The following is an 18,881-nucleotide window of genomic DNA, read 5'->3' as shown; positions in this document are numbered from 1 at the left end:
GTTCTTAAGTCCACACATTGAAATTATGACCACTGCCCATTGCGAGAATGAATGCCACCTGGTGGCAGTATGGGCATACGACACAGTGTGGAAAGTATGTAAGTAGCAGAAAAAAAAAGAGTGGAATCACTCCAGCATTGATTGATACAGGTGGGTCATAAATGAGGAAATCCTCTACTTTAACAAACGGCAGATTGTTGTGGCCAAGTGCCTAGAAATGCGCATTTTGAAAACAGCACAGCTAGTTGGCAGTTTGCTTGCTGGTGTTGTCAACATCTATGAAAAGTGGTTGAAGAACAGTGAAGCTACAAACTGGCAACAGAAAGTGAAGATTTAGCCCCCTCTATAAAGCAGAACAGATGGCAATATGTGGCAGATCTGACAACAAAGAATGAAGTGGCACAGACACATGAGCTCAACAATCGTGAACATGGGCCTCCATATAAGAAGGTCCCTATCTGTTCCCAACAACATTATCAATTACAAGTGCAGAGGGCATAGGATCGTCCATATTGGACCACTGAAGAATGGAAATGTGTCACACTGTTGGATGCTTCATGCTTCTTGTTACACCAGATCAACGGACTTGTCCAGAAGTGCTGTCGTCCAGGGAACACCAACTCAAATCGTGCACTGCATAACAGATGCAAGTCAAGGAGACTACTACACTACAGAGGACAATCTCGGGTTTCCGTGAGACCTGTGGAGTAACTGAAGGCATCACGATGACTGTGTTCCATGTGAATATTATTGCGGACCCCCTGCATCCCTTCATCCTTTATTTCTTCCCTGACAGCAAAGGCATCTTCCAGCAGAATAACTATCTGTATCACAAGGTCAGAATTGTACTATGGTAGTTTGATATACGTGTGAAGGGCTCCTTGAAACATGCACCACGTGTGCAAGTGGCAAAAATTCGCTGCATCAGACTTGTTTCTTGTGTTTCAGATTTTGGACATATGACTTTTTCAACTGACTTCAGTATAATCCTGCAGAATCAAACACCAATATAACTTTGGATGGGGTAAAACACTTGAGATCACAGACTTAATAAACAAAGAGCCAATTACTCCAAAATCATTGTTTGAATTTACAATGATACCATTCAAATTGCAGATGACAAGCACCTCTGAGAGAACCACAGACATCTCATATCTCACTTAAATAAGTAGACAATGTGTTTCTTTCAATCACTGGAAAATCTGGGATGGAATAATGTATTTATTTTGCACAGAAGACACTTCACATTCTCAAAAACACTGACAATGCTTTACAGAGGTTGTGAATTTTTGTGTTTGAATTACCTGTGATTGAACTAAAATTAGGATGTATGTTATCTGACATTTATTACATGCCATTACAGAGCTTGTGAACAACTTTGTATTCGTGTTACCTGTGGTCAAATTAAAATTACCTGTTAGTTGACACCCATCGCATGCCATTACAGTGTTACAATGGTTGTGAGTTCCCCACACATTTTAGCTTGGCAAACATCAGAAAAGCAAAACGTTAGTGTGGATAAATTCCACTGTTATCTTATGGCAACAGTCAGACAATGAGCTACTGAATGTATCAGTTGCTGTGTACTAATTGGACACTGTAAGTGAACTTATGATTTATTGTTCTTTACTCATCTTAATAATGGAGTGTTATTACAGAATGGAAGAATGAATTAAAAGTAAATTAGGAGAGGACTGGTTTCATTTCAGGAGAATGAGGGGCACAGGTGAAGCAATTTTATCACTGTAGTTAATAATAGAGATGATTTAGCAGAAAATATGGGCTCATACATTGCTTTCATAGATTTGTAGAATGATTTTGATAACACTGAGAAGCAGGCAGGTGCATCCAGCGCTGACAGAGTGATACAACAGAAAAGCTGTAAAGACAAAGATCCTCACTGTCGCCACTGATATTTCACTTATGTATTGAAGACGCAATAAGGGAAGTACAGGACTATCTCAATGTGTGGGTTGTTTGTCACGGTCAGAAAATCAACATGACACCATTGTTAACAATAAAGCAGCGGTCATTGAAAGTGAACAGTAACTAAATCAGTGCTTAATGAAATATGCTACTTGTAAAGAAACAGAATGGGACAACATTTAACAGAGAGTATGACAAAGACCTGCCCAGACCTGATACTATCTTGGAATGAATATGCTAAGGTCTGTAACTACATGAGCACACATTGTAACATTAATGGTTAACTAAATTCATGAAACTAGGGTACCATGTGCATAATGATAATGGAACTGTGGTACTATGCCCACAATAATAATGAAATACAATAAAATTATGATGAAATATATCCAAAAGTATGTATAAAAAATAAAACCAAATGTTAAAACTTGTATGCATAAAATTCGTGCAGAGAAACCTGATTGTAACTATAATGAACCTGATTGTATTATTCAGTTATGTATAAGAACCCAAGATTTATGTTAGTATATCAAAATCAAATCTGTATTTAAAAAGTTATAAGGATTTCTAAAGTAAAAATTATTGTGGAAAGGTATTTCTTGTACACCCTAAAATAAGAAAAGGACACAATATGAAGAAATTATACAAATAGCACAGAAATCGGTAGACGTGATATACATGTACTGGCAAACAAAAAGGGTTCCTCGTCTGAGAATTCTAGGGTGGCCACTCAAGAGATTGTACTGATTATTTTTGCCATTTCTCCTGTTTTTCAGTATGTGTGCACACGTTTCTGTGTTGAGCCAACTTGGATTTGTGTGGCTGCATTTGGATAGTAGGGGTACATGTGTTTATACTCATAACTGCGTATTTCCTGTATTTTGAGACTGGTGATTCTTTTTATAAATTTTTTGGATGTGTAGTTAGTTGCATGTAATCGTGTTGGATTGTGATTGGTAGATACTGTGGAGTTTGTTTTACCTACGTTGATGAGGTTACATTTTTGGAATTAGGTATATGAGATAGTTTTGGTGCTGTCATTCTGCAGACTTCATTTTGGCAATATAGGTAAAGTGAACTGTTTGATACTTTGGAGCCATATGCGGGTTAATGGAACTGTGGACTTTGTTTGAGCTATATAGATCATGTTAAATTTCTGGTTCCTTTTTCTTGTTGCTTTGTTTTGGTTTGTTATATCACATACTTACTTTGACTTGTGTAAGTAAAGCATTTCCAATACCAGTTCTTATTAAGTTTTGTTGACCATTGAGGATTTCCTTTGCTTTATTTTTGTGGAAGTACTTGTTTTGTCACGTTTTCATTATTAGGATTATTGTACATTTAGTTTGTTCCTGCCTAAAACCATTTAAGTCCTGCACTTTTCCCGTTGTTTCATGTTATTTTTTCCAATTCAATATTTTTTGCAGTGTTTGTGCCTTTTCCTGTGCGTAACGTTCCCATATTGTATAAGCTTGTAACAGGGGTGTTCACCATCTTGAATACATCCCAAGTCAAAGCAAACAGGTGGCGCCACGAGCTCCAGAAATCCTCAAAGGCATTTTAATTTTTATACATCGTATTAACCAATACATTTGTGGATTAGTGGAGATAATTATCAGGTGTTAGTCTAGTTTACAGGTGCTAGTTAACAACACTAGCCATCTGTACATGCTTGTAGAATCAAACTTAGATATGTTTCTACGAAGTTTTTGTTTATGTGTTTAAGTTGCAGATGTAACTCATCTGTTTGGATTGCAACATATGTAGGTCAAATGAAGATGAACAGTGTAACGAACATTGTGAAGCTGACATCCTGTTTTGCCCAGTGACATCACTGTTGGCACCTGTTTTTAAAAATTGGAGATAGATGTGTACAGTTGCCCAAGTCCTATCTTACACTGGAAGGTAATGAATGTCACAACAAAATCTACTGTTACTAAACAAAGATTGTCTAACTTGAGTATTACAGTATATTGGCTTAGAAGGTGACAACTTGGTTGTGAAATGATGAAAACAACAAAAATCTCCTGACGATTTCTCTCTCTCTCTCTCTTGTGTGTGTGTAGATACATTTACATTAATGTATTCCAATTTTTTGAAGTTGTTGAGTATTTGGTACACAAATTTCAATATCTACTAAGAAAGGAATTTGGTGGAAAAATCTGGATTCTTATTTACATTAAGACACTGTTCACTTATCACACTGCGCTCTACATCTGATCAATGCTTGTTACAAAGCAAAAGCTCAGTGACGTATGAAAATATTGTACAAATCAGAAATTTGTAGTACTAGTATTAGAAGAAGTAGAAGCAGAAGTAGTAGCAGTAGCAGAATTATTAACCCCTGGACTGCAATTGCAAGGACTTTGGGCATGGTGTATTACAATTTAAGAACAAAATGTGTGAATTCAAATATACATGCATTTACATAGTTGAAACTTCCTGGCAGATTGAAATCTCATTATATTTACATAGTTACTTGTCTAGTTCGACAAGGTAGGGACTGTCTGTTCGCAATGACATCATAATAAGAACTATCTTGGCATCTGCCTGAAATAACTTACGAAAATCACAGAAAATCGAAATCTGGTCGGTCAACAAGGCTTGCTGCCTCCACCCTTTACAAATTAAAAAGCAAGAAAAAATTTTCAAAGCAGTGGAATAATTAAGTACTCAAGGTATTAGTCCAGATTTTGTTGCTGATTGTACACTTCGCTTAGCGCCAGGTAAAATAAGATGACAAGGAAGTTTAATACTTGTTTAATGTTCCACTATTGATTAGTGCATTCCATTGCGATTCTCAACTGAAAAAATGTAGTGCAATTTGGAACATATTTAGTACATCGAAATATGTGACACCATGAGAGATAAAACAAACGATATAGGAAAATCCTTTTATTTACTGGAAATGTTTTATTGATCACGCAGAAAAATACATACCTCTTCCTCTTCATCAGAATTTTCCGAAAAATCCGGTATCTCTTCATCATCACCAATCGTTTTAATTAAATCGTACATCTCTTATGTTTTTAACCACGCACGTGCTCCGTCAAAACAATAACAAACAACACATCACACAACCCACCGTAGTATCAAATACCAATATCAAAAGTTGTATTGAAACAAATGACTGCACCAGACTGTGGTCGTACCAACCGGTTCGTAAAACATACAAGATAGTATTCTTTTCCATGTACCTTGCAAATTTTTACACGGTTTAGTTAAAAAAATTGTTTGGTAGAAAAAGTATTAGGCAGAAAAAGTAATAATAAATCTCTCGTCAGCAGATTTCTAGCTTCGCAACGTAACATCGATGTCAAATCGTATTGATATTGGTCGTCGATATTTCAGTCGATATGTAGAAGTTCCCGCGCTCATGTGGGTTTGTTTACTGTCAATTAAACGTGAGTTAAAGTAGCAAGAATGGGAATTTTAGGATTAGCGAAAGTTATTGCTGATATCGCACCTAATGCTGTAAAGGAGAGTGAAATTAAACATTATTTTGGTACGTATAATTAGAACATATTCATACCTGATATATTTGTTGAGTGAAACGCGTTTTGTGAGGTTTACATCGAAAAATTCGTTGCAGGTAGGAAGGTGGCAGTAGACGCGTCTATGAGCCTATATCAGTTCTTAATAGCTGTTAGAAGCGAAGGAGCGCAGCTAACCTCTATTGATGGCGAGACAACAAGGTAATTCATTCATCTTGTGTATAGTGCGTTTTGCGTTCACTTTCTTCACTTCCCCGAAGCAGTAGTGTTCAATATTTCGCTTTTAGTATATCAGAATATTGGCTTCTAGTTAACTATAGAAGAACGTAATAACGTTTTATGTTACTAACACTGTCTCTAATGATACAAGAAAAATGAATTACAAAGGGGAAGTGCTATGAAAACATTGCACTCTGGAAATGCGCAGCGAATGACAGTAGAATGTATATCCTTTTTAGTGACGATCATCTTGACAGGTGAAGCCACAGAAAATGTGAAAGGAAGAATCAATTTGTCCTGTTTGTATTATTTCAATCATCCGAAAACCATAGTCACTTGCCACTCAAAATCTCTTGTTTATACACTGGACGAAATACGTAGTTCACATCATCTCACTGAAGTTGTTTAACTCCCTTTAAATATACACAATAATTTGTTGCAGTTAGTCTTTTTTGTGCCTGTATTTAATGTTAAAAAAGTCCATGTGTATAGAATACGTTTTCTGGCAATGTTTCAAGGGACCCAATTTCAAAATACAGTGTGCACTTAACCAATAGTAACCAGGTGTACTTCAAATTAGTTAAACAATTTTTTAACAGCAATAAATAACAACTTGAAAGGCCATTATGTGAAGTTAAGTAAAGTGAAACTCTTTTCAACATGAAGGTTGGTTTGAACACTCAAGTGCTTTACAAACTGTGATCCTATTGATGTGATACCGTTTCTACACTGTTTCCATTCATCGACAGTGAGCAGACTTACTGGGACAGTTGCAGGACCATCTAAACAGTTTAACCTAGTGGAATAGGTAACAAGTATGAAAAAAGTGTTCTCGGAAGTTCAGGTGAATGGATTTATAATCTACAACATATGCACGGTCACATTAGTGCATTAGAATAGACTGGACGGACAACCACAGAGGAAGGGGTGAAAATTGTATTGGTTAAATGAAACAGGAATGGAGATTATAGCGTGTGCTGAGGACCTGGATCTCGCCGGACCCTCAGACACAATGGATATAGACTGCTCATCTACATCCATACTCCGCAAGCCACCTGACGGTGTGTGGCGGAGGGTACCCTGAGTACCTCTATCGGTTCTCCCTTCTATTTCAGTCTCGTATTGTTCGTGGAAAGGATTGTCGGTATGCTTCTGTGTGGGCTCTAATCTCTGATTTTATCCTCATGGTCTCTTCGCGAGATATACGTCGGAGGGAGCAATATACTGCTTGACTCTTCGGTGAAGGTATGTTCTCGAAACTTTAACAAAAGCCTGTACCGAGCTACTGAGCGTCTCTCCTGCAGAGTCTTCCACTGGAGTTTATCTATCATCTCCGTAACGCTTTCGTGATTACTAAATGATCCTGTAACGAAGCACGCTGCTCTCCGTTGGATCTTCTCTATCTCTTCTATCAACCCTGTCTGGTATGGATCCCACACTGCTGAGCAGTATTCAAGCAGTGGGCGAACAAGCGTAATGTAAACTACTTCCTTTGTTTTCGGATTGCATTTCCTTAGGATTCTTCCAATGAATCTCAGTCTGAGGCAAAAAGTCAGTGGCAGCAGGTGACCCTGAGGCATAAACTGCTTCCTTGAATGTTCCATGCCTTCTCAGTCTCACAATGACATCATCCTCCAGTGGAATTGCGGCAGTTTTTTCCACTGCCTGTCTGAGCTACAGCAACTGTTAAGCTTTACATCTGCTTTCTGCATTGCCCCCCCCCCCCCCCCCCCCAGGAAACCTTCTTCCCGGCAATGTAGACGCCACTTCCCCATCTTACTGTAACTGCCCTGGCATCAGGCCCATGGACAACTTCCCAGATCGGCTTTAAACAAGGTGTACTGGGAAACTTTCACCTTTGCTGTCACTGTTGATTCTCCTCTGTAAGGTAACATCAATGTGATGGTTGAGCAGGTTACTACAACAATCGTTTCTGTGGCAGAAAACATGATCCTTCGCTCTTTAGGGTGCCGACGGTGACAGGCAGTCCTTTGGTGGTCGCCGGAAGTCGCTGAAGCAATTGAGGACTGTCAGTGAGCTCTACAGCGGCATAAGCAGCATCCTTCCCTGGAGCACCTCATAGCCGTTAAACATCTCCGTGCCACCGTTTTCCAACTTACAAATGACGGAAGCAGGAGTGTTGGGAGAGATAAATCTCGACCATTGGGTGTCATACGTCGCCTTCCCAAGTCTGGACCAAGATTAAATGTCTTTTCGGGTACCAGACCCCAACAAGTGTCCCTGTCCTTAACATCAATGGCGTGTTATCTACCAATGCAAATACGATTGCTGAGCACTATGCTCGAGCCTCTTCGTTGGAGAACTACCCCCCAGCCTTGTGCACCCTCGAACGGCGGATGGAAAGGAAAGTGCTCTCGTTCACCACACGCCACAGTGAACCCTATAACACCCCATTTACAGAGTGGGAACTCCTCATTGTCCTTGCACATTGCACCGACACAACTACTGCACCAGATCAGTTCCACAGTCCGATGATTAAACATCTCTCATCTGACTACAAGCGACATCTCCTCATCATCTTCAACCGGATCTGGTGCGATGGTGTCTTTCCATCGCAATGGCAGGAGAGCACCATCATCCTGGTGCTTAAACCTGGTAAAAACCCGCTTGATGTGGATAGCTATCGGCCCATCAGCCTCACCAACGTTCTTTGTAAGCTTCTGGAACATATGGTGTGTATTAGCGTTTGGGTTGGGTCCTGGAGTCACGTGGCCTACTGGCTCCATGTCAGGGCGGCTTCCGCCAGGGCTGCTATACCACTGATAATTTTGTGTCCCTTGAGTCCGCCATCCGAACAGCCTTTTTCAGATGCCAACACCTGGTTGCCGTCTTTTTTGATTTACGGAAAGTGTAAGACACCACCTGGCGACATTATATCCTTGCTACATTATACAAGTGAGGTTTCCGAGGCTGGCTCCCGATTTTATCCGCAATTTCCTGTCGCTTCGTACTTTCCGTTTCCAAGTTGGTGCCTCCCATAGTTCCCCCCATATCCATGAAAATGGGGTCCCCCAGGGCTCCATATTGAGTGTATCTGTATTTTTAGTGGCCATTAATGGTCTAGCAGCAGCTGTAGGGCCGTCCATCTAACCTTCTTTTTATGCAGACAACTTCTGCGTTTCATACTGCTCCACCAGTACTGGTGTTGCTGAGCGGCACCTACAGAGTGCCATCCATAAGGCGCAGTGAAGGGCTCTAACCCCAGTTTCCAGTTTTTGGCCGTAAAATCATGTGTTATGCACTTCTGTCAGCATCATACCGTTCATCTGGAACCAGAGAACGTTACCTTAATGATGATCCACTCACTGTAGTGGAGACATGTCAATTCTTAGGAATGGGTTTTGACACCCGATTAACTTCACTTGCTCATCTCCGTCAGGTTAAGCAGAAGTGCTGGCCGCACCTCAATGCCCTCTGTTGCCTGGGCAACACCAACTGTGGTGCAGATCACTCTACGCTGCTGCAGCTCTACAGAGCCCTTGTTCAATCCTGCCTTGACTATGGGAGTGTGGTTTATGGTTCGGCGGCATCCCGAGAGTTGCATTTACTCGACTCATTGCACCACTGTAGCGTTCGCCTAGCGACAGCTGCTTTTAGGACGAGTCCGTTGACCAGCGTCCTGGTGGAGGCCGGAGTCCCTCCATTGCAGGTTAAGCGTGCACAATTGCTCTCCAGTTATGTTGCAAATGTTCGTAGTTCTCCTGTGCCTCCGAATAACCATCCCCTTTTCCTGCTCACAACATTTCATGTCCCTCATCGGTGGCCCAGGTCATGCATTACAATTGCAGTTCGTGTGCGATCCCTTCTCTCCGAACTGGAGTCCTTGCCTTTACCACCTATACTTGAGGTTCATTCATGAACACCTCCATGGTGTACACCTAGGCCACGGCTTCGTCTGGACCTTTCACATGGCCCGAAGGACTCAGTTAACCGTGCAACTGTCAACTGTCATTTCTCGACATGTACCGGGGCCATGAAGTGATTTACACTGATGGTCACATTGGCTTTGCCTATGTTCATGGAGGACATATAGAACAGCACTCCTTGCCAGATGGCTGCAGTGTATTCACTGCAGAGCTGGCAGCCCTATCTCGTGCTCTTGAGCACATCCGCTCATGCCCAGGTGAGTCATTTCTCCTATGTACTGACTCCTTGAGCAGCCTACAAGCTATCGACCAGTGTTACCCTCGTCATCCGTTGGTAGCGACCGTCCAAGAGTCCATCTATGCCCTGGAACGGTCCAGTCGTTGAGTGGTGTTTGTGTGGACCACAGGTCACATCGGAATCCCAGGCAATGAACTTGCTGACAGGCTGGCCAAATAGGCTACGCGGAAACCATTTATGGAGATCGACTTCTCTGAAACTGACCTGTGTTCAGTATTGCACTGCAAGGTTTTGCAGTTTTGGGAGACGGAATGGCATAACCACAGTACGCACAACAAGCTGCATGCCAGTAAGGAAACTACGAATGTGCAGAAGGCCTCCGTGCGCGCCTCTCGCAGGGACTCTGTGGTTCTCTGTCAGCTCCACATTGGCCATACGTGGCTGACGCATGGTTACCTTCTCCGTCGCGGGCACCCACCTTGGTGTCAGTGTGACTCACGAATGACAGTTGTCCATCTCTTACTGGACTGCCCACTTTTAGCCCCTCTGCGGCAGACTTTTAACTTTCCCAGCACCCTACTTTTGGTGTAGGGCGACAATGCCTCAACAGCAATTTTAGTTTTACATTTTATTCATGAGAGTGAGTTTTATTATTTGTCCAAAGTTTTAGCACATGTCCTTTGTCCCTGTGCGTCCTCCACCCTAGTGTTTTCAGGGTGGAGGTTTTAATGTGTTGCAGAGTGGCTGGCTTTTTCTTTTTATTCTCATGGTCAGCCAGTCATGGTAACCTACTTTCCTGTTTTAACCTCTTCTACTTGTTTCTTGCGTCTTTGTGGTTTTCTTGTCCCCTTTTGGCCATTTAAGTGTTTGTTGTCCTTCAGTTATGGTTGTGGTTTTTCCTTTCATTCTGTTTTGTCTTATTCTTACCCTTGGGGCAATGTTTCCTTCAGAACAAGGGACCGATTACCTCATAGTTTAGTCTTTTCCCCCCTCTTTTAAACCAATCAATCAACCTCCATACTGTCTACACATGGCGCTTCCGTGCCTGCATGGCACATTTCCTTCATGAATTTTTAAGAGACAGAATTTTCAAGTTACATGTTGTTTCTGCATCGTTGGACATCCTTGTCCAGGAAAATGGTGCACCTCGGGCTTCCGTCCTGACTGTCAACCTCTTTACTATCACCATTAACCCTATAATAGCCTGTCTCCTGCTGGGCATCTCCAGCTCTCTTTTCATTGACGATTTTGGGATCAATTGCAGTTCTCAGTGGACTTGTCTCCTCGAGTGGTGTCTTCAGCAATGTCTTGATTGTCGTTACTCCTGGAGCATCAACAATGGCTTTCACTTTTCCACTGTCAGAACTGTTTGTATGTATTTCTTGTGGCATAACTGGTTTCTTCCACCGTCTTTCCATCTTGGGCATGTTGCTCTTTCATTTGTTAGAACTATGAAGTTGCTGTGGCTCATGCTCAATAGGAAACTTCCTTGTTTGTCCCTCGTGTCTTACCTGGCTGCCCACTGTACACGATCCCTCAATGTCCTACACGTCCTCAGCGATACTTCCTGGGGAGCGGATCGGACTACCCTCCTCCGTTTGTACCCAAACTATACTATGGGTGTTTTGTTTATGCATCTGCACGTCTACATTTCTTTCTCTGTCCCTCTTCTGATGTCTCAGTGCTATCCACCGTCTTGCAATCTGTTTGGCCACTGGCACCTTTTGCATTAACCCGATTGAGAGTCTGTATGCAGAAGCTGCCAAACTACAGCTGCCATACCCCTTTACTTTCGCCTCAGAAGATACACACTCTGTCCGTCTGCCATGCCTGGCCACCTATCCTATGCCTCCTCTTTCAGTGACTCCTTTGGTCGCCGGTATGGGGTGCGTCCTTCTTCTCTGTTACCTCCTTGAGTTCACTTCCGACTCTTGCTCCGTCAGCTTAACTTCATGCTACCTGCCAGTTTCCCGATGTGTGTGAACCCTTCACCACTTTGGCTTCATGCTGTAGTCCATGTTCACTTTGGCCTTCATTCGCTTCCTAAGAACACTACTCCAGCGTCACTCTCTCTCTTTCACAACCTTCACACGGAACTTTGTGCTGGTACATTTGTGTTCACTGACGGCTCTCGGACTGACTGTGGTGTCGGGTGTGCCTTCGTCATTGCTCCAACGATTTTCGGTATTGGCTTCCAGAACAGTGCTCAGTATCTACTGCACAGCTCTTCACACTGTATGAGGGCATGCAGTACATCTAGTGACACGGGCTTTTCAATTGCTCATCTGCTTCAACTCTCTCAGTGCATTTCAAAGCTTCTGTGTGCTGTACAAAGTCCATTCCTTAGTGCAACAGGTCCAGGAAAGCTGTCACTTGCTCACTCTTGATGGAGACACTGTGGTGTTTATGTGGGTTTCTCGTCACATTGGTCTGATGGAGATGAGGCCACTGATGCTGCTGCCAAGACTGCAGTCCTCGTACCTCAGCCCGGCAGTTCTTCCATTCCCTCCATTGATCTCTGTATTGCCGTCTGTCAGCAGGTGGTGTCACTTTGGCATCACCACTGGTCCTCCCTTCATAGGAACAAGCTCTGGGGAATGAAGCTTCTCCCAGTGGCTTTGATGACCACTTCTTGGCCCTCTCACCGTGAAGAGATTATTTTAGCTCGGTTGCGTATTGGAGGCTACCTCTTTAGCCATCTCCATTTGTTAATTGGTGCCCCCCCCCCCCCCCCCCCCCCAATCACTTTGCATTCATTGCCCTCAACCTTCTATGGTCCGTCATTTCCTGATGGAATGCCTTTTTTTTTTTTTTTTTTTTAAACCACTTACATTTTCCTTTATGTTTGCTGTCTTAGTTATCGGCCATTTTAGCAAATGACGCATGGGCTGTTGACCATGTTTTGCTTTTTATCCTTTGTAGCAATATGGTGAAGGACATCTAATCTTTAGTTCAGGACCTCTGTTTCTCTATGGCGTATTTTTTTGGACCTTTTTCCAGATCCCTGTTTTTAGCTGTCCTTCCGTTGATTGCGCTTAACATGTAGTCATTTTTAACTCCTTTTTTGTCTTTCATGTTCTACAGTTCTGACGTGGGCGTGTATGACCCTAGTTGTTTTTTGCGCTCTATAACAAAACAAACAAGTGAACAAATCCCCACCAGTGCGCCACATCACCCACTGCAGACCATCCTCCAGAATGCACGACACAATCAGTACAGTGTGTTCATTTCCCTCCATGCTTTGTGGACAGTAGTCTGGTTCCTCTGAGGGGGCTGATTTAGCATCTGAGATTACGGTCCTTTTGCAGTGTCTTGTGGTCACAAGCACATGCTAGTATGTGTGTGTGTGTGTGTGTGTGTGTGTGTGTGTGTGTGTGTGGGGCACACATGTTTGTGTGTTTATTTACATCACAGCTGTCGTGTGTGCTGGGGGTGTGGGGCACACATGTTTGTGTGTTTATTTACATCATAGCTGTCAAAACATTTTTCGTGGTAGCTGCCAGAGGCGCTGTTTTATTTCTGTTGGGAATATACTTATTCTTAGATTTGTTATCTGTTGTTTTTCAGAAGTATGTTCATGACTTACTTGGTTATGCACTAATTTAGATTTATTCTTATATCTCAAGAGTAGAATCTATATGTTCATAAATCTTCTCTGAAGCTGCTGACTCTTAATAAGTTTCCATTTTCTGTGCCATGCAATAAAGCTTGTTCATTCCCTGCACGAGTGTTTATATTTTGTATGCCAGCCAGTCTGGATCTCGACATGCAAAACTTAAACAGTTGGACGGCGGATAAAACAGTCAGCCTGACAATTTAAACAGAATGAATAGTATGTTGAAAAATGGCCATACGATGAAAATAAACAAAGGTAAAATGAGGGTAATGTGTAGTCAAATGCCGAGGGGCTTAGATTAGTAAATAAGACACTAAAAATAAGTTATGTGAGTTTTGCCATTTGGGCAGTAAAATGATGCTGGCTGAAGTCAAGGCATAAATCCATTCTGGCAGTGACGAGAAGGGCATTACTCAAAAAGAATTATTTTAACATGTATTAGTTTTCTGAATGCATTTGTGTGGAGTGTAGCTGTACATGGTGTAAAATGTGGATGGTAAACATTACAGGCTGTAAGGGGGGAGTAAAGCTTTTGAAATGTGGTGGTACAGAATACCGAAGGGTAGATTGGTAGATTAGGTAGCAACTGAAGAGGTGTTAAAGCACTTTGCAAAGTTACAAATTTTGAGGCACAACTGGACTAAAACAAGGTATCTACTGATAGGACAGATCTTGATGGCATAAGGAATAATTTGATAATGAGAGATGGGACAAACATTGCTAGGAAAACCAAGGCTTGATTATACTAAGCAGGTTAAAGTGGATGTAGGTCGCAGAAATTATGCAGAGATGAAGTAGCTTGGTGAAAGTATTCTTACAATGTCAGCAGTGGTTGCATTGCATGCCAATGTTGGTAATAATTTGTATGGTGAACACTGGGAAGTAAATAGAACAAACTGTGAGTCTGTTGTTGGTAGGGAATCAGAATGCTTGTTCCTAATTTGTATGGTTCCTAAGTAAAGTCAGGTGATATTTTGTTCTATTAGATTAGAATTTGTTCACATCTTTTTTTGGCAAGATCCGAAATAAGACATACAGGGAGAAATCAAATATAAACAGGGTTTTTGTTCCTGAACATCAACAGTTAGAGGACTGGCCTCACACTTAGGTGGGACCATTAGAAGAGACGAGAGCATGCTGTTAGATATTTCTCGTTGTTTCGTCAGTAAAACTCACAAAGTATGAGCAGCAGGTGCACCCCTCCATTGTGCAACTCATAATTATCAAATTTCTTGCTTGTAAAAGAGTTACAGTGGCAGAAAAGTGCCAAAGATTGACTGCACAGTTCAGTGATAAAACATTATCAATAATGCGTGTGTTTGCCTGGCATAAAAAGTTCAAGGAAGGGCAACGTGTGGAAAATCAGCAACATGATCGTCGTCATCGGACGAGCATCACAGACAAAACCATTTGTGCGGTTAAAGACGTTATTGATGTTGATCAGAAATTGCACAACAAGTCGGAATCAGTTATGGAACCTGTCAAGCAATGATCACAAATGATAAAGTTTCGTAAAGTGTGTTCCAGATGGGTCCCTAAACTTTTGACAGAAAATCTGAAGTTGAGACATTAGGAGGTCTATCAGAGGCTTAAGGTTTGCGGAAGAAGGTGATGCATTTTTTAGTCGGTTCATCACCTGGGATGAAACATGGGTTCACCACCACACTCCAGAATCCAAACAAGCCAGTTAGGAGTGTTGGAGGAAAGGGGAGGCAGCACCAGTGAAAGCCAAGACTCAACTGTCAAGTGGCAAGGTTCTTTCAACCGTATTCCCCCCCACCCCCATCAGCGAGGCATTTTGCTGATTGATTTTTTGCATGAGTAACGTACAATCAGTGCTGCTTACTGCGAACTGTTGAACAAGGTGAGAGTTGCATATCGTCGCAAAAAACAATACCAATCGATTCGACAGGTCATCCTCCTCCACGACAATGCGCAACCCCATACTGCAGCTCTAACTGTCTCCAAGTTACAGGAAATGCACTGGACTACACTTGATCATCTTCCTTACAGCCTGGACTTATCACCCTGTGATTTCCATTTATTCGGACCGCTTAAAGAAGCTCTTAGAGGGCGACGATTTGAAGATGACGAGAGTGTGGAAGACTTCATGCGCAATTGGCTGGTGACACGACCCAGTTCTTTTTATGATGAGGGCTTTTTTTTTATAGTAAAGACAGCCCACTGGTTTTATAGTCGCATTGACCATGGTTTCGACTCCTAAACTAAGGAAGTCTTCATCAGAATTTATATTACATATGTAAGAAGTTGAGTATAACAGCTCTCGTCACACAATTTTAATATCAAAAAGGCCACATTGGCGTTAAAATTGTATGACGAGAGCTGTTATGCTCAACTTCTTACATATGTAGTATAAATTCTGATGAAGACTTCCGTAGTTTAGGAGTCGAAACCATGGTCAGTTTGACTATAAAATCCATTGCAACCAGTGGGCTGTCTTTACTATAAAAAATATTTTCATGGTTGTTGCACACAGCTATGTTTAAAGTTGTATATGAGGGCATCAAAAAGCTACCCATACGCTGGGACAAAGGTGTTTCCAAAACAGGAGACTATGTGGAAAAATAAATTATAATTGCCTTGAGTTTTTCAATAAATGAATTTAAATAAAAAATAAAATCCCATTTATATTTGATCCCCCCCTCATACAGATAGGATATTGTAGTGATGGATATTTATCTGGCTACACTGTATATCAGTGTATTATGGCTATCATATTTTAGTGTTGAGATTTGTTTGCTTTACCAGCTCGCAGCCAGGTTGTCACATTCCAACATAACCTAGGCCTCTGGCTATGCTACAGGTTACTGTGTCAGCACATTTTGTTCATTGCTGCCTCCTTTTAGTAGAATTGTGTTGTCATGTATCATGTGATAGTTTTATGTATATCAACATTTAAGTTTAGATCATTTATGTACACAGGAACATAAGGTGTCCCATAACGGATCCTTCAGGTACATCACGTTTAATTTGTCAGATAAGTGTTCTGATACAGTTTTTAGTTTGATATTTGTGTGCTTGATGCACACTGCTTATGATTAGTCAGGAAGGAACTGGTCCAGTTGTTGGACAGACCTCGAATACCATATCTTTCAAGCTTTGATAGCAGAGTTTTATGATCCACCATGTCAAAAGCTTTTGACAGGTCAATAAATACTTATTTTCCCCCCATCCGGTTTAGGATGGACTTGATGCACTCATAAATAGCAGTTGTCATTGACCTGTAATTTCTGAGTACATGTTGTTCATTACATAGGATGTTGTTTTTATTAGTAAATTTCTTAAGTTTGTCATAAATAACTTTTTCTAGTACTTTTGAGATGCAGGAGGAAATTGTGATGGGACTGTAGTTATTTACATTATCTTTCTCACCTTCTCTATATGCTGGAATAACTTTTGATGTTTTCAACACATCAGGGGAAGGGCCTGCCTGAAGTGAGCAGTCACATAAGAATGTGAGTATTTCAATTAGGTTTGATGCACTCTTCTTTAATATTGTTGCAGGTACACCATTAATGCCTGCAGAGTTGGAATTTTTTATTCCCTTTATTACTTTAGTTACTTCACTTGTGAAACAGTACTGATTTACATTGATCCACTACATGCACTTATTTTATATTCATTTCCTGGGTGCTCTAATGTCAGTTTGATTGTAACATATTAACAACAACATCTGTGAAAAATTTGTTAAATGTGTTGGCTACTTCTAAGGGGTTTGTTACTTTTTTATTTTTGTGTGATAGTGTTATATTTTTGCAAGATTGTCTGTATCCTCCAGATTCTTTTTTTTTATAGTACTCCACATAGCCTTTGATTTATAAGCTGAATTATAAATGTATTCATCAGTGATCATTATTTTAGGTGTTTTTATTACTTTTCTTAATATTTTGGAGAATTTTTTTATAGTATGTGTGTACTTCAGGTGAGGAATTTTTTGAGTTGCATATTTCATGAAGTAGCCTTTTCTTCTGGCATAAAACCCTTATTCCTCTTGTGATCCAGCTATTTGTTCTAGAGTTCCTGCGTATGGCTACAGTTTTCAGTGGGGATGGAATTTGAAAGAAATGGGTTAATGTATCAATGAAGGTGTTAAATTTTTCATTTATATCATTCATTTTCTCCAGTTCCGACCATTTTTCTTTCTGTAATAAGTTGTTGAAGTTGTTTACATTATCCTGATTATAACTTCTACAAGACGTTCTTAAAGACATGTTGTTAATAATACTGACTTTTGCTTTGATGCTTAACATTTGAGCAAGATGGTCACTTGAATCTGCATTGAAAATTTGTAGTGAAGTGTTGTGTAAACTCTTCTTGACTAGAAATTGATCTAGAGCTGTTTGGCAAGTTTCTGTTACTCGGGTAGCAGCTTTTACTTCAGCCTTTAAATTATAAGATGTTGCAAGGTTCAAAAGGGTCTCTCTATTTTTATTATTTGTGAGTGAATCATTATTGAAGTCACCGCAGATTAACAGTCACAGTCCATTTTATTTACTTTATTTAGCAATGACTCCATTTTGTTTAAGAAAGTTCAAAGTTTTCAGATGGTGAAAGTCAGGTAGGGCAATAAAATCTACATATTCCTTCGGGCAAACTGCCATCCCCACCCTGCTTGCTGTTTCCCCTGCAGTAGTAAGAAGCCGAAATGAATTTTCGTATTCTGGATTTATTTTGGGTTAAGCCAGTCCTCAAAAATGCATAACACTGAGATATCTTTAAGTTCACCTGCTAGCAGTAAATTAATTTTATTGATGTTATTACACAGGGATTGCACATTATGGTGAAAAATTTTTAGACGGACGTATTCATGATTTGATAATTGGGAGTCATATTTACAGCGTCACATATCTTTAGTTTAAGTTAGGATTTTCAGTAGTGTTGTGTTACAATTGGTAGTGATGTGCACCTTCGATTTGTTCAGAGGACTGATCAGCATGAGGTTAGACCATGTAGTGTGGAATTTTGTTGTTAGCACCACATTGGGTACTGTTTTATGTATTGATACTTTTGTTTACCCTTTAACTGCTCTGGACATGTTAACGCGCATCTTCGTACCTGTCCCTGTGTGCTCTGGACATCTTTACGCGCGCCACCAGTCCTTCTACCTGATACTCTGAACGTGTCTACGTGTAGACACATTCAGAGTACCAGGTAGTAGGACTGGTGGCGCGTGTTAACATGTTCAGAGCACACAGGGACAGGTACAATGGCGTGCGTGTTAACATGTCCAGAGCAGTTAAAGGGTTAAAGGAGCGCATGGAAGGAAGCAATAAATGATGTGAGTTATTTGTTAGTCCCACTTTAGAAGTTAAAGTGATGATGGGTTTCACATACTCTTTGGCTTGAAGGGCTAATTTATACAAATTATGTTTGTTAATGAAAAATACTTGCTCTTGAGTGCACCATTTGCAGTCTCACATAAAAAGTATTAGATTCATGAGATGTAGGAAAGTAATTAAAGTACATTTAAATCAATTTTTGTT

General features: G+C 40.8%; 2 protein-coding genes across 2 annotated transcripts in view; one reads left to right on the top strand and one right to left on the bottom strand.

The window, feature by feature from the left end:
* Window positions 1-5,187, bottom strand: part of LOC126092246 (probable ATP-dependent RNA helicase DDX27) — a 94,997-nt gene extending 89,810 nt beyond the window's left edge. The window contains exon 1 of the mRNA XM_049907755.1: window positions 4,864-5,187. Coding sequence (XP_049763712.1) covers window positions 4,864-4,941 — 78 coding nt within the window. The 5' untranslated portion in view covers window positions 4,942-5,187. The remainder of the gene's footprint in view (window positions 1-4,863) is intronic.
* An 86-nt stretch (window positions 5,188-5,273) lies between these two features.
* The window catches only part of LOC126092247 (flap endonuclease 1), a 95,016-nt gene continuing 81,408 nt past the window's right edge, over window positions 5,274-18,881 (top strand). Inside the window, exons 1-2 of the mRNA XM_049907756.1 lie at window positions 5,274-5,428; window positions 5,516-5,618. Coding sequence (XP_049763713.1) covers window positions 5,347-5,428; window positions 5,516-5,618 — 185 coding nt within the window. The 5' untranslated portion in view covers window positions 5,274-5,346. The remainder of the gene's footprint in view (window positions 5,429-5,515; window positions 5,619-18,881) is intronic.

This window comes from Schistocerca cancellata, chromosome 7, assembly GCF_023864275.1.
Source record: "Schistocerca cancellata isolate TAMUIC-IGC-003103 chromosome 7, iqSchCanc2.1, whole genome shotgun sequence".
NCBI classification, from domain to species: domain Eukaryota; kingdom Metazoa; phylum Arthropoda; class Insecta; order Orthoptera; family Acrididae; genus Schistocerca; species Schistocerca cancellata.
This window is presented reverse-complemented; position numbering and strand designations above follow the sequence as displayed.